Source organism: Quercus lobata, chromosome 3, assembly GCF_001633185.2.
Source record: "Quercus lobata isolate SW786 chromosome 3, ValleyOak3.0 Primary Assembly, whole genome shotgun sequence".
In the NCBI taxonomy this organism is placed as follows: domain Eukaryota; kingdom Viridiplantae; phylum Streptophyta; class Magnoliopsida; order Fagales; family Fagaceae; genus Quercus; species Quercus lobata.
This window is the reverse complement of record NC_044906.1, coordinates 67,787,411-67,801,279: the sequence shown is the minus strand read 5'-3', so window position 1 is coordinate 67,801,279 and position 13,869 is coordinate 67,787,411. Positions and strand designations below refer to the sequence as shown.

Sequence of the window (13,869 nt, the reverse complement as noted above, 5' to 3'; positions counted from 1 at the left end):
CCCACAAAAACGCAATCCAAACATAGTTTAAAACTCAAATTATTAACTTTCAATTTTCAAACATTATATTTCTAGATGATGTTATTTGCCATAATAATGATGTAGTTGCGACATTAGAGCAATAACAAAATGTACATAAAAAATGCTAGGTTATATTAGACCAAAGTCAGAGAATCCAATGCATACCTGCTCTTTCATACTCCCCCAAATCAGAAAAACATTGTGCAGCAGAATCAGCTTTGCCTATAGTTTCAAATATTTCAGCAGCCTGCCTAAGCATAACATTTGCCTTTTCAAGATTTGAACCGCGCATATGGTCAGCATTTTCTCTAAGGCCATCAGCCTTGGACCTTCTTTGCCAATAAATATCACCAGCTCTTTCAAAGCAAATGGTTGCAAATTCAAACATATGCTCTAAATACAACTGCAAAAAAATAGATACAAGAATTGGACATCCACAGTAATGGTTTTGCCAAAGAAGAGAGAGAGAGAGAGAGAGAGAGAAGACAGCAATAGATCCTTCAGATAGGGTCACAATCAATAGTAACCTTAATGCCCCGGGACTTCCACTCCTCTGGACTGCTAGTAACCTGCATTGCCTGAGCAAATAAATAATCCAGTTGCTTGACTTGGACAAGACACTTTTTCCTCCAATAGTCAAACATTGGTTTGCAGAAGTCCTTTGAATTCTCAGAAATCCACAACCTCTGCCTGGTACGAGTGATAACCACATAAAGTTGCTTCAGTTCGGAGCACAACGCATCGTGTTTAGCCTCATTGAAACATGGGGCGGGGATGGGTAAAGTTGGGTCGAGCAAATCTTGCTCTTCCATATATTTATATATCACCCTCCATTGATCTTTCAGAGATGATGAGCCAAAAAATTTGTACAACAATACATCCTACACGAGGAAATTATGAGTCATAAATGGGCTGAAAAATATGACCCAATAAATTACTGATAATGTTAATGAATTTTGATTTGAACAAACGAAGTGATAATATTTAAACATATAAATAAATTGTAAAGTAATAAAAAAAATGAGTAAACATGCATTTTATGCACCTGAAATTCAAGGCCCTTGCACTCCTCAATAGTCAGAACAAGAGCTTGGTTCCCAACATGATTGGTAATTTCCTTCCGAACAAAATCATCTCGTACCAATATTACCTGCTCTGCACCGAAGCCAACAATACTTCCTCTAGCATTTCCACTATTGCCAAAAATAGTTATGATAGCATTTTCTTTGTTCCCTGATTCAAGCAAAATAGGAGCTTCACCACATATAAGACTAGTCTCAGGCTGCAAAACATCAATAGATAGAGGAAAGTAACGATAAATAAGTTCAATCACACTCTGTGATAGCTTAAGAACTCCATCATGAGTACGGAAGTTCTGGCTCAAATGGAAGATCTCTGAGATTATTCCTTTCTCTTTTCTTCCATCTTGTCCACTGCTTTTTGATTCCAGCACAAACTTTTTGTAGAACAGAGATCTTATATCTTGGAATCTAAAGTCGATTCCCTTCGCAATTGTCTGAGCAGTATCACCAGAGAAAACAAAACCCTCTTCAACATTTTTACAAATATATTTGAATAAAGCAATTTGGCTTAATGTAAGATCCTGCACCTCATCCACATATACAAAATCCATTTCATCGCCCTCGTATATTTCAACTCTTAATCGACGATGAAGATCTATTACAAGATCAGAAAAATCAAACTCACCATTTTCATTCTTCATTTTTTCATAATTTTGAAAGATCTCATATATTATCTCTCTCTTCTGTCTACCTAGACGGGAAACTCGGCTCTCTGATAGTAGAACATAGTCCTCACGAGTCACGACTGAGTTTACCATCACCTGCCTCCGCAGCTTGCGGGCCACCTTTTATATGGGAAATAATCTCTGTGAAAACTCTAGAAGAGTCGAGCTTCTTAGTTAGTCCGGTATTGAAACGGGGCCAATATGATGTACTAAACCTTTCATAATTAACTTCTTTCATCCTTATAAAGCTCTGTAAGGAAACCGAACTACCACGTATTGGACCATTAGAAAGTTTCCTTGCTTCCTTGAATCTTTCAAAGTATGAATTACCCACAGTTCCATCAAGCATTATCAGAAATTTGTGAAATGTTATGACAAGAGGATATGACAGGGGAGGTACACCAACAAAAGAATCTGGGATATCCTTGAATTGAGAGGCATTGTCAAAATCATCCATATCAATTGAACTACTTCCTTTTGAAGAATTACCACCACAGGAAAAGCTGCATGTGGAAAAAAAATTGTTACAATAGGCTTTTCATTTTATATTAACCAACATTATTGCCTAAAAAGAAAAGTGCATATCACATTTACAAAATGAAACAACCAATCCACGTAAAGGACAAAAGCAAAATATCAAACATATGTCATGTTTCCAATTTCTCAAAAACCTGAAGAAATTAAAGTATATACTGAGTTCAATTGTTTCCAATCAGAAATCAAGCAAACTAATTCATAAAGAAGCAAAGTAAATTCACAAAAACCATTTTATTAGATAATCTACACACCTTTTCAAATGAGAAACATGTTGTTTTACAGCATAACACAATTTCACAAAAGCAAAATATCAAACATATGTCATGTTTCCAATTTCTCAAAAACCTGAAGAAATTAAAGTATATACTGAGTTCAATTGTTTCCAATCAGAAATCAAGCAAACTAATTCATAAAGAAGCAAAGTAAATTCACAAAAACCATTTTATTAGATAATCTACACACCTTTTCAAATGAGAAACATGTTGTTTTACAGCATAACACAATTTAGGACTCACTGTCACAAAAAGTTGGTGCAATACATTTTCCTTCATCCCAACAGCAGTCTCCTCAACCTCCTTTTCCTCATGCAATAACACCCTTGCCAATGGTGCAGTTTTTCTTTTTGAAATAACTTCATAGTCAAAATAGTAGTTTTCCCAGTACCTGACCGCCCCAGTACAAATGTACTTCTAGGAAAAAGGATTATCTCTTGCTCTTGGTCAGATACTTCAAATGGTAGATCCAATTCACCACCATCATGGTTAGAAAGCAAGTGGGTCACTACGCTTGGTGATAAGGAGTAGAATTTCATCAACATAAGACTCTCACTCACTCTAGTATTCTCAACATAACTTCTGCCATTAGCAGCACAACCACTTAGATCACTCCCATTTTCATGGTCATCCAGATTCTTAATCCGAACAATATCAAAAGAGATTGACCAACTCTTTGGAATTTCCAAATCCCTAGACACAAAGCAAGGGGAAAAAGTTTCAAAATATAAAAAAGAAATTCTAGTAAATTTAAAATATCAAAATAAGGCATCATCCAAGTTTCAAAATTGGAAACATTATTATGTATCTACAAGAATGCAAAAAAATATACATACCCCTCAAGACATTTCTCTTGGCAGCAATTAATAAAGTCATTTGTATATTTTCCGAACATACTATCAAGACGTTTCACTAATTTTGGAATATCCTCTATAGGTGCTATATACCAGATCTTCAAAACTTGAGAGTACTTCAATTCCTTTGCAATGTCACCGCATTCCTTTATTATGTCATTTGCACAAACAATATAAAGATCTTTAACCTTAAATTGCTTTAAGATCTGTGAAGAACTTTCACAAACTACGCTCAACTTTTTGGGTCTCCAGCCTTTGGAAATTTTCAGTAGAAGGTTTAGAACTGACTTCTTTGTCCGGACAGACTTCAGTTTTTGAAATGATTTCAGAAAGTTCTCACTAAAAAAAACCTGTGGAGATTGCAAAAAGGAAATAAAGGAAACTATAATAAGTACATAAGCAAATTAAGAAAGAGTATTAAGAATACATAATGAAAAGTATTGATATGAGGGTGCCAAATACCTTCCACTTAGCACTTCTAAAAAGTATGCTATCACGATTAAGCAAATCATCAAACTGTTCAAATCCTTTCTTCACGTCTAATATTGCTTTAGCCAAATCCTTGTCATCATCAGCATAAAAGAAACATTGACGATTCTTAGCATCAAGGACCAAGTTTTCCCAAACAGATCCACCATTCACTAGTGTTCTGTCATTTCCCAATATCCATAGACAGTGCCTGAAAGGCATTACAAGGCCAATTGTTATTTACAATACTTGTTAAAATGGAAGCAAATACAAACTTCTCAAAAGAACTTACATAAAATATTACCTAGCCCTTGTAAGAGCAACATTAGTTCTCCGTAGATTCGATGTGAACCCAATCGATGCATGAGTATTAGATCTTACTGTCGATATTATAATTAGGTCCTCTTCCCCACCCTGGAACCCATCTACTGACTTGACCTTTACTGTAAACCCATCAACAGCATCAAACTTCTGTCTAAGTCTTTCTTGAATTGCTACTACTTGAGCAGCATAAGGAGATATTACACCAATGCGGTAATTCTGTTTGAAGCCAGTGCCATTCCATGCTGAATTAAAAGCAAAAGCCCAAAGAGGGAAAGAATAAATCAATATAAAAATAAATAAAACAAAGTTTAAGAACTTATTTCTCTAACAGAGGTGATTCCATCATAACAGATTTAGGTAAAGAAATGCAAGTAATGGATACAAACATATGACTATTCTAAATGACAAAAATGTGTACTTTACAGTCTTTTAAAAGATTTAATACGCTGACTTTTGAATCCCTTGAGACTCCATTATGTTCCACTCCTAACATATGCTGAATTAACTTACTCTTGGGTAAAAAAGTACATGATCTACAAGGATAAAAAACAAGACGCATACATTATAAGATTTCTCAATAGAGTTTCCTACCTTTGCAATTGTATCATTTCTTACAGAAAAACAAAGTCCATTTGAAAAAACTCATCAACTTCCTCCAGTTTGTATTTTCTAGGGAATTAGAGATCAATCAAATCAGTTTATTCTGGCATCAAACGAATGACTTAAAGGTGGTAAAAAGTCAAGAATAAGATCATAGAGTAGAAGGAATGAAGTGCAATTGAACAAATAGCCCATCAGCAAAGACCACGGCAATTGTGAAAATACATAAAGCCTGATTGAACTTATTCTTCAAATTAAAGACAATCTTGAGGTTGGCATAGAGTATGAGACTTCAAAAGGAGTTACCTTTGTATAAATTCTGCAGTATTTTCATCACAATAGAAACCTCAATCATGTTTCTCCAACTACGCTCAGAATCATCCTTCTCTTCCCTACCATCTATTACACTAATGAAAGAATAGGGACCAAACATTGGCCCCGGAAGATACTGTTTTTCATTGCCTTTTCTTTTAAAATTTGGAGCATCTAAAATCTGGTTGTCATAAAAATATGCATTTGGGAAAAAACTTATAGATGGATGCATTCAGTATTGTATATTGAGAAGATGCTTTGTGCAATCCAATGAGCTCAACCTCTCAAATAAACTTCTCCCAAAACCAACTTCCTTAGAAATCTACAAAAGAAAATTAAAATATTCTGAAAGAACATTTAAAAAAAGAAAAAAGAAAACCAATTCACATGTAAACAAAGGTATGAATGTGTCAAAAAAACCAAATAGCATTTACATACATTGCTTGTAATCCATGCTGGTAATTGGCGCTCATCACCAACAAGAATAGCATGCCTTAATTCCGGAAGTTGCAGGGGAATGGTTGATTCACACTCCTTTAATTGTGCAGCTTCATCAATAACCAGAATGTTCAGTGGGTTCATTTCCACAGAGTGCAGCATAAAAGAACTTGAAGCAGTGCAAAAAATTAAGGAAGCTGCTTTGAAACAAAAATCCCTTATTGACCATTTGTTCATAGAGCTTGGAAGATCAAGTTCATTAAATGAACCCTGAAGTTTTTTTAAAAGAGAAAGGCATTCTTTTCTCCTTACATTCAGCAGGAATGGTATATCCATAAATAGCTCAGAAGTATTTTGACCAACTTCTGAATGTGAAAAAAGCTCCTCCAGTGCTTCAGATTCCACATTATCTTTAAACAACAAGGTTTCAAAAGACTCAAGTAGGTCAATAAGAGAACAAATGTTTTGGAAATTGTGCTCGAGAATGTATTTCTTGGGTAAATGTCTACAAAAGACTAGAAGACAATTTTTAAGTGGTGATGAAGTAGCAACAAATTTTTTTCTCAGAAAATCAAGAAATGACTTGCACTTCCCCTCGCCACCATCAGTTTCAGCCTCACTTTCTATCTCTTTAATTTCTTCTTCATTGTTTTGTTCTCTCTCTTTGATCAGTTCATTGATCAAGAAGATGTGAAATTGAGAAACACAATCTTCAAGAAGATCAATCATTGAAGTAAAGCAATGCCTCCAACCAGTCAGAGGCCCCAAGCACTCAGTAAGCTTTTGGACCCGATAATCCAAATATATAATTTCCATGTCCGAACCAACAATGAGCCGCTTCTTATTCCCAAATGAGAGAATATCTCCAAATGAGCAAAACAAAGCATCAATTCCAATGTCCGTTTCAAAGGATTCTTTCACCAGATTTAGGACATGCGAGGCCACTTCTTTAATTGCAACATTTGTTGGGGCACAAGTAAGAGTCCTATATCCCATTCTTAGAAGGGTGAAAAGCAGGGTGCCAGTGGTTTTTGTCTTGCCAGTACCAGGCGGACCCCATATAAGTTCCACAGACAACTTGTGGTTGCAATGTATCTTACGTAGACAAGCAAGAACTGTGTTGTTTTGGGATTCATTCAGTTTTGAGGTAATACTAGTTGCCAATTTCTCATCCCAGCTGCCATCACTCTGTGCAGAACAGAGATCACAGTCTTCCTCATTCTGTTGTTCAACATGAGAAAATGAAAATAATTAAAGAAAGTCTTAGCAACAAACGACGGTAAAACAAGTAAAAATTTAGAAAAACCAAAACAAGTTTCCCTTATTGCAATTGACTTACAGATAAATTAACGAAATGCATGTGCATGATATTTCATTAGAAAAATTTGGTGCGGGAGGGACAGATAGGGCTAATAAACTCAAACCATATTATCACAACAGTTTAAAGGCACTACTGTTGTAAATTGGGGGGGGGGGGGGGGAGGGAATACTAATACCAGCTTCTAAAAGAGAAGTAGGAACTTCCATTGGTATGATAAGTAAATAAGCACTGTTGCTTAAGGATCAACTAAGAGAACATCTTTAGAGTAATGCACAAAAAAATAATCTTCCTCTTAATCTTCTAAAGTAAAATGTTTTGTCAAATAATAATTAAAACAACATCAGTATACTATAATCCATGCTAAGTATTCTGTTGTTTCCACATGAATCGTATGTCAATCATAATGGGACAATTCCATTTTGCAACTGAATCTAATGCTCAGTAGTATTAAATCTTCAACATTCATACCCAAATTGCTTACCAAAGAACTAGTGCACAAGACTTTCTTAATGATATTCAGATTTTTATGCATGTGCAGTGCAATCCACATTCTCTTGTTAGGGATTGTATTTGTCAAGAAAACCACAAACAATGATTTCTTCCCACCATCAACATCAATATCTTTCAATGCCTTGACTTTAAAGCTAGTAGATGTATCATTATCCTCTCGAATATCATCATTATCATCAATATCATCCTCTAGGATTTTAGTGACCATTACGAAAGCCCAAGAAATTCCTATTCTTTGTAAATCAGAAACATGCTCAGGTTCAGCATCTGCTAAAATCAAAATATCTCCAGGCAACGTTTTGTAAGGCTCCTTGCTACAATCACTGCATCGGTTACTCCAGTTATCAACCTGAACTTTATACAAAATTTCTCCGTCTGGCTTAGATTCATTAAATGCAATTGCTTCAGCAAAAGGCGCTGTTGATATAATCTCCATACTTGAATAGAGTTGTGCACGAGTTTCTTCCAATAAAGGGTAAAAATATGAACCAAAATACTGGTGAACTGATTCGAAGGACAGCGGAATGTTTTTTACCTATAAAGAATGAAACAAGGTGTTAATTCAAAATAGAGTACCAGAGACATTCAATGGAGGTTTATACGCTTAAATATATAAGCTGCTAAGCTCACTTATATTCTCGATAAAATATCTAATGAAAATGCTAGATTCAATTTATAATAAGCATTCAAAATAAAGGACAGTTTACTATTAATAGCAATTTTACAAGATACTGACTTTCTTGTAGTACATTCAATACTTCTTCCCCCAGGAAAATGATAAGAACAAGTATATAGTTTTGTCTTCCTAATCTATAATTTCTTTTAATTTAAAAAACATCGTCTGCTAGAAGAATCAAGTAACGGCTTAGGCTTTTACTCTACCAGCAGAGTGTGAAACAAATAGGAATGTAAAATTCTACACTTTATTAGGTTAAAAGAGAACACCAAGTTTGGAGGATAGAATCTCTTAGAGGAAACTTTGTATTAGATTCTCAATTGAATATACACTTGACTATAGTTTGGGAAAAAAAAAGAAAAGGGAAACAACCCTTTTTGTTTATTAAAAAAAAGCAATGGGTCCTAAGGGAGATTTGATGAAAATTCTGATCCAAACTCTCACAGAGAAATTGGATATAAATGACATTACCTAATAGTGTCCTAAATTATATGTTCTTCAATGATAACTTTTAAATTTGTTTTAAAATAACATAACTATACTATTCATTTGGAATATAGTAAAAGAAATAGTATAATATAATATAAAGCCATCAATTATTCATTCAAATCTATAATATACTTGTATGTAATTCAATTTAACCTTTTTTTTTCCTTTTAAATTTTTATGCTAAACTTTTAAACATTAACACAAACGAAACACTTATATATTCCATGTTGTATACATTATATATCATATAGTATATTTTGTCCCATTATATACAAACTAGGACTCCTTATGTTGTAGACACCCCATTTCGCATCCATAATTCAATCTTGGAAAGAGCAAGATGGTCATTTCACATATCCAAGGGTACAAAGGTAATTTAACCACTAATTAATCAATCACACTTCATGGGATGATCTTGAGGTTTCAATGATCACAAACACACATCCAATGCCTCAATCAAATAATTGGATTGGAAGATATTGCAAGATCAAGTTTTAACGGTCAATATATTTTTGCGTGAAGCTAATTACATAGGATTAATGATCATTAATTTTGATTGGATACTAAAAATGACTAATTAAAATTAATTAGATGGAAATTTGTGATTAGCTGAGTTCATATTATAATATGTGGCTTAGTGCAATGAATAAAATTTATATACTAATAAAAACAAACCACTATCAAATAATGTGATTTTTGAGTAATTATCCCAATGAAAATTGTTTTCAAAATCATAATTATCATTTGGAAAGATTCCTTATCATTAAAATATCTCAAAATTTCATCCAAATGCGTTTTTCAACTCAAAAAAACACTAGAAAACATGCAAAGCAAGCGAAACGGTTAAACTAGGAAACTATCATTGATGTGCCAAGTGGCACTTGAGAAGTGCCGATTTTCCCTATATAGTTTTGGTTCTTATAAAAAAAGAAAAAGAAAAATGTGCCAATTGGCACTTCAGCAAATTTCCCTAGCTCACGTGTATTTAGGAACAACTTATTTAGCATTTTGCTAAAAATGTGTTAAAGTATAATTGTACTTTGAAAAAGTGAGAAAAGTGAAATTTTAAAAAAGCTAGCTTATTAGTTGTATCCAAACACAAACTACGTTTTTTGCTCCATTACCTCACCCATATCTCGTTATTTTCGAGATAAGTCTCTCACCCACCACTTCGCGGGTGCTGACTCTCTAAGCACTCAGCTTAAAAATTATGCTACTCACTCCTCTATAAATAGAGGGGAGCATCCTTCAATGAGAGTATTCGCATCAGCTCGTGCAAAAATTCTAGTATATTTTATCATAAGAACCTACTTTTTCTATTTTTCATACTCACTTTTCAAAATATTTCACATCAGATTATCTATTTTATACTACATTTTATTAAAATATCAATTTTTCTTGATTTTATTAATTATTTCTCTTTCTTCATACACAACAACCATCATTTACTCTCTTCCTTCAGCCTCGAGATACATAGAGAAAGAATAAACAACTAAATGCAAACTTAATAGTATCAGTGTAAATTTACATGGTTACAGTAGCAAACTTGTAAATTTACACAATGATACACAGACTGATGTAAGTCATTTTTATGCAAAACTATGTAAATTTTACACCTTTTTTTATTATACACAAACTGATGTGACTACTCTCAAAGCACCCCTTCTCCTAGTTCAAGTTTCTCTCTTAGGCACCATGAGATTACAATCTCTTCGTTAGTTTAGTGACTGATTTTATTTTCCAAACTCTCTTGCTTTTCTAAGAGAAATCCCCCTTTGCATTTTAATTTTAGAGTAAATTACAAATTTCACCCCTAAAGTTTGGAAGTGTTTAGATTTTACACTCTAAAATTTCAAAATCTGATTTTTACCCCCTAAAATTTGGGGTGTTTGAATTTTATACCCTACTGTTTCAGAATTTAGATTTTACCCCCTAAATTTTAGGAGTATTTGGATTTTACACCCTAAAGATTGTGGGTATTAGGATTTTACACCCTAACATTTAGGAATGGCAACGGGTCAAGTTCGCGGCTGGTTTTTTTATGCCCGAACCCATCCCGCAGGTCCTCCCCCATTACCCGAACTCGGCCCATTTAATAAATGGGTTTTTTTTTTTTTAACCCCAAACCCGCCTTGTCGGGCTCCACGAGCCCCGTCCAGCCACTTTTGGGCCTAATCTAAAGCCGTGGCCCAATCATAAAAAATTAAAAATTAAAAAAAAATTGATTTTACATCCAGAAATCACAACCACAGAAACACAAACACAAATCCAGAAATTACTTGTCTTTATACATGCCTTGTGTTCTACTTGTCTCATGCTTAATGAAGTTTATTTGTTATGTGCAAGTGTTTCAGGGTACAGGTTTATATGGTTCAAGTGCTTCACAGCTTTTAGATTTAGGTATGAATGAGTTTTGCCTATGTTCCCAAACTCACGTTTAAGTCTAGAGTCTGTTTAGGGGTTTTGTCACAGAATAGCCAAAGGAGGAGATTGTAAAATTGCGATTTCCAACTAACTTGTGTTGACTTTAATTCCGTGCCAAATTTATTTGTAATTTCTTTAATCATTTTCACTATATGTATGTGGGTTTATTTGTGAAGAACGAGTGTGAGAGAGCGGTGAAGAATCAAGCTTCAAAAGATGAATCAATGCAATTTGTGACTAGCTTGCGACTAGCTCGCAAGAAGCAACCTGTGAAAAGGCCATGTGTGAAGCACATGACTGGAAGCTGAAGAATCACACCAGGCTATCAAGTTTGCAAGTGTTTCGCAAGAAGAGCCATCCCGCGAAGTACCAACGAAACTCTCTATTTGGCAAAAAGTTTATTTGCTTTACCAAATTCTTTACCCACATTATAAATACCCTCATTACCCACGAATTGTAAGGAGTGCTATTTATAGAGAAAACCCTAGCAAATACACTTAAGGGTTAGAGATTGTTATATCCACAATCATCTACACATTTCCTTATGGTTTTCCTCAACTCCTACCTCTCCATCTCTAGTTCCTTAAGAGGTTGTTAGCTCAAACACTTACCACACTCATCTTGAGTGTTATGTGAGATTTTGGTGCTGTTGGGAAGTATTGGAAGGAACCGTTTAGTGGCGGATGCAATCAGGCTGAATTGCGAGATCCGCAAAGTTAAAAAAGACAAGATTCTGAGAAGTCCGTTGGTAGTAGGAGCTTGGAGGGCTCAAGTACATGGGGTAGACTAGGCTTGATGGGTCTTTTGTTATTCTTGTACTCCAACTTTATTCTCTAGTGGATCGATTTCAATTTGGAGGGTCACAGAGAGGTTTTCGCTGAGTTTTTCGGTTTCCTCTTCGATAACACATCTTGGTGTTATTTTATATTTGCATCTCTCTTCCCTACTCTTTAAGCTTTCATTTAATTGTTTATAATGGATGGATATGGCTTAGAGTAGTGTTATCGGTTCATTGCGCACATTTACTCTTGCTCCGCACTTTATTTAAGTTAGAGTAAAAGCAATCTAGCTGTTATTTTTAATTGGGGGTCTGAACAAGCTCTCGGGTTTTAGTACAAAACTGAGCTTTCAAATCCAAATTCTAAAATATCAAGGTGTGAAATCCAAACACCCTAAACGTAATGGGGTAAATTTCAAATTCTAAAACTTTGGAATGTAAAATTCAAACAACCCCAAACTTTAAGGGTTTAATTTGCAATTTACCCTTAATTTTATGCCAGTATATTTTTTTTCTTGTTCATAACGTGTTTTGTTTATATTGTCTATATGTTTAGATCTAAAATAGCTCAATGTAATTTCTAGATCTAGGATTATCTTTTGGCTAAATTGATTCATAGATCTACTATTTTACATCATAAAAATTGTTACTTTGCAATAAAATTCCAGATCTAACTTTCGTTTACATTCAAATATGTTTTTCAATCATTAAATTCCAGATTTGATTTTCCCTACATTCAAATATGTTTTCCTTTGCATAAAATTTCAGATCTGATTTTCCCTACATTCAAATATATTTTTCTTTGCATTAAATTCCAGATCCAATATTTTACATCACAAAACATGTTTTCTTTACGTTTAAATTCCGGATCTGATTTTTTCTATATTAAAATTGTATTTTCAATCATTAAATTCCAGTTCTAATTTTTCTACAGTTCAAATAAGTTTTCTACATTAAAATACAGATATGATTTTTCTTCATTCAAATAGGTTTTCTTTCAATAAAAATTCCAGATTTGATTTTCTACAATTCAGATCCATTTTTCTTCAATTAATTTTCTGCTGTTTTCAAATCTCAAAATCCTTTTTGTAAATCAAGCTATTTTCAAAATAGATCTATGGAATACTTTTCAGTTCAAAGATTAATCTTAGATCTAAAAAGCCTAGCAAATGAATTACATGAATTTTAAATGCATGCAATATTTAAATTCAAAGTCAACACGAATGTGTGTTTTTTACAATTTATGCCTTGTGGATTTGTGATTGGTCATCTTTAGTCTAGAAGATCAGTTTTTACCGAATAAGGTGGGTGTCTAATATCTTACCACTTTGTAACTTAATCCCCTAGCCTAGATTTTGGGTTCTAGATCAGTATCTTGTCCAATGTAATTTTTCATTTTGGTAGATTGTAACTAGGAAGCAAAGCAATATATTTTTCTTTAGATTGTAACTAGAATCAAAGCTTTGTAATATTTTTACCAAAATGTAATTTTACTCTCAAGGCTCAATGCAAATCTAGATGTTCAATTCATTTATGTTTTTCTTATTTTTTGTTTAAATAAAATAAGTGATGACTCCATTTTACAACCTCAATCTAGGGGGTAAAAGCATTTCCCAATGTAAGATAATTTTCTATGTTTTCGTATGGTTGGTAGCATTAGGAAAAATCAGTTAACAAATAACTATCTATAGTCTATGAAAAACTCTATTAAAAATATGACTTATTTTGAAAAGATGGTTTTCCCGAAATTTTTCGAAATACATCCCTATCTCACCAAAAAACATTTTCACCAAAAACACTAAAAAATAAGATCGTTTTCCAAAAAATTTCCATCTCATTTTGGAAAATGAACTTTTTTTTCTTCATTTTCAATAACAAAAAAAAGGTGGGACAAATTTAACGTGGGGCAACAAATGAAACCTTTAACCACTGACAAACAAAATATATCACTACTAACACATGGAAAAGTTTAAAAAAAAAAAAAAAAAAAGTTTAGTCAAGAGCCCAATGTACTCTTCTAGTCCTCTACAAGGAGAATCAGGTTCAAATCACTCACCCCTATTGTTGTAATTATTGAATTAGTTACCCAAAAAAAAAA

At 33.6% G+C, this 13,869-nt stretch overlaps 1 protein-coding gene across 1 annotated transcript in view; it reads right to left on the bottom strand.

Moving 5' to 3' along the window:
• LOC115978677 overlaps positions 1–13,869 on the bottom strand; it is a 31,097-nt gene that overhangs the window by 16,424 nt on the left and 804 nt on the right. The window contains 10 exon segments of the mRNA XM_031100521.1: positions 187–424; positions 549–902; positions 1,067–1,846; positions 1,848–2,271; positions 3,414–3,781; positions 3,894–4,110; positions 4,204–4,465; positions 5,130–5,457; positions 5,574–6,794; positions 7,376–7,939. Of these exon segments, the coding sequence (XP_030956381.1) occupies positions 187–424; positions 549–902; positions 1,067–1,846; positions 1,848–2,271; positions 3,414–3,781; positions 3,894–4,110; positions 4,204–4,465; positions 5,130–5,457; positions 5,574–6,794; positions 7,376–7,939 (4,756 nt within the window).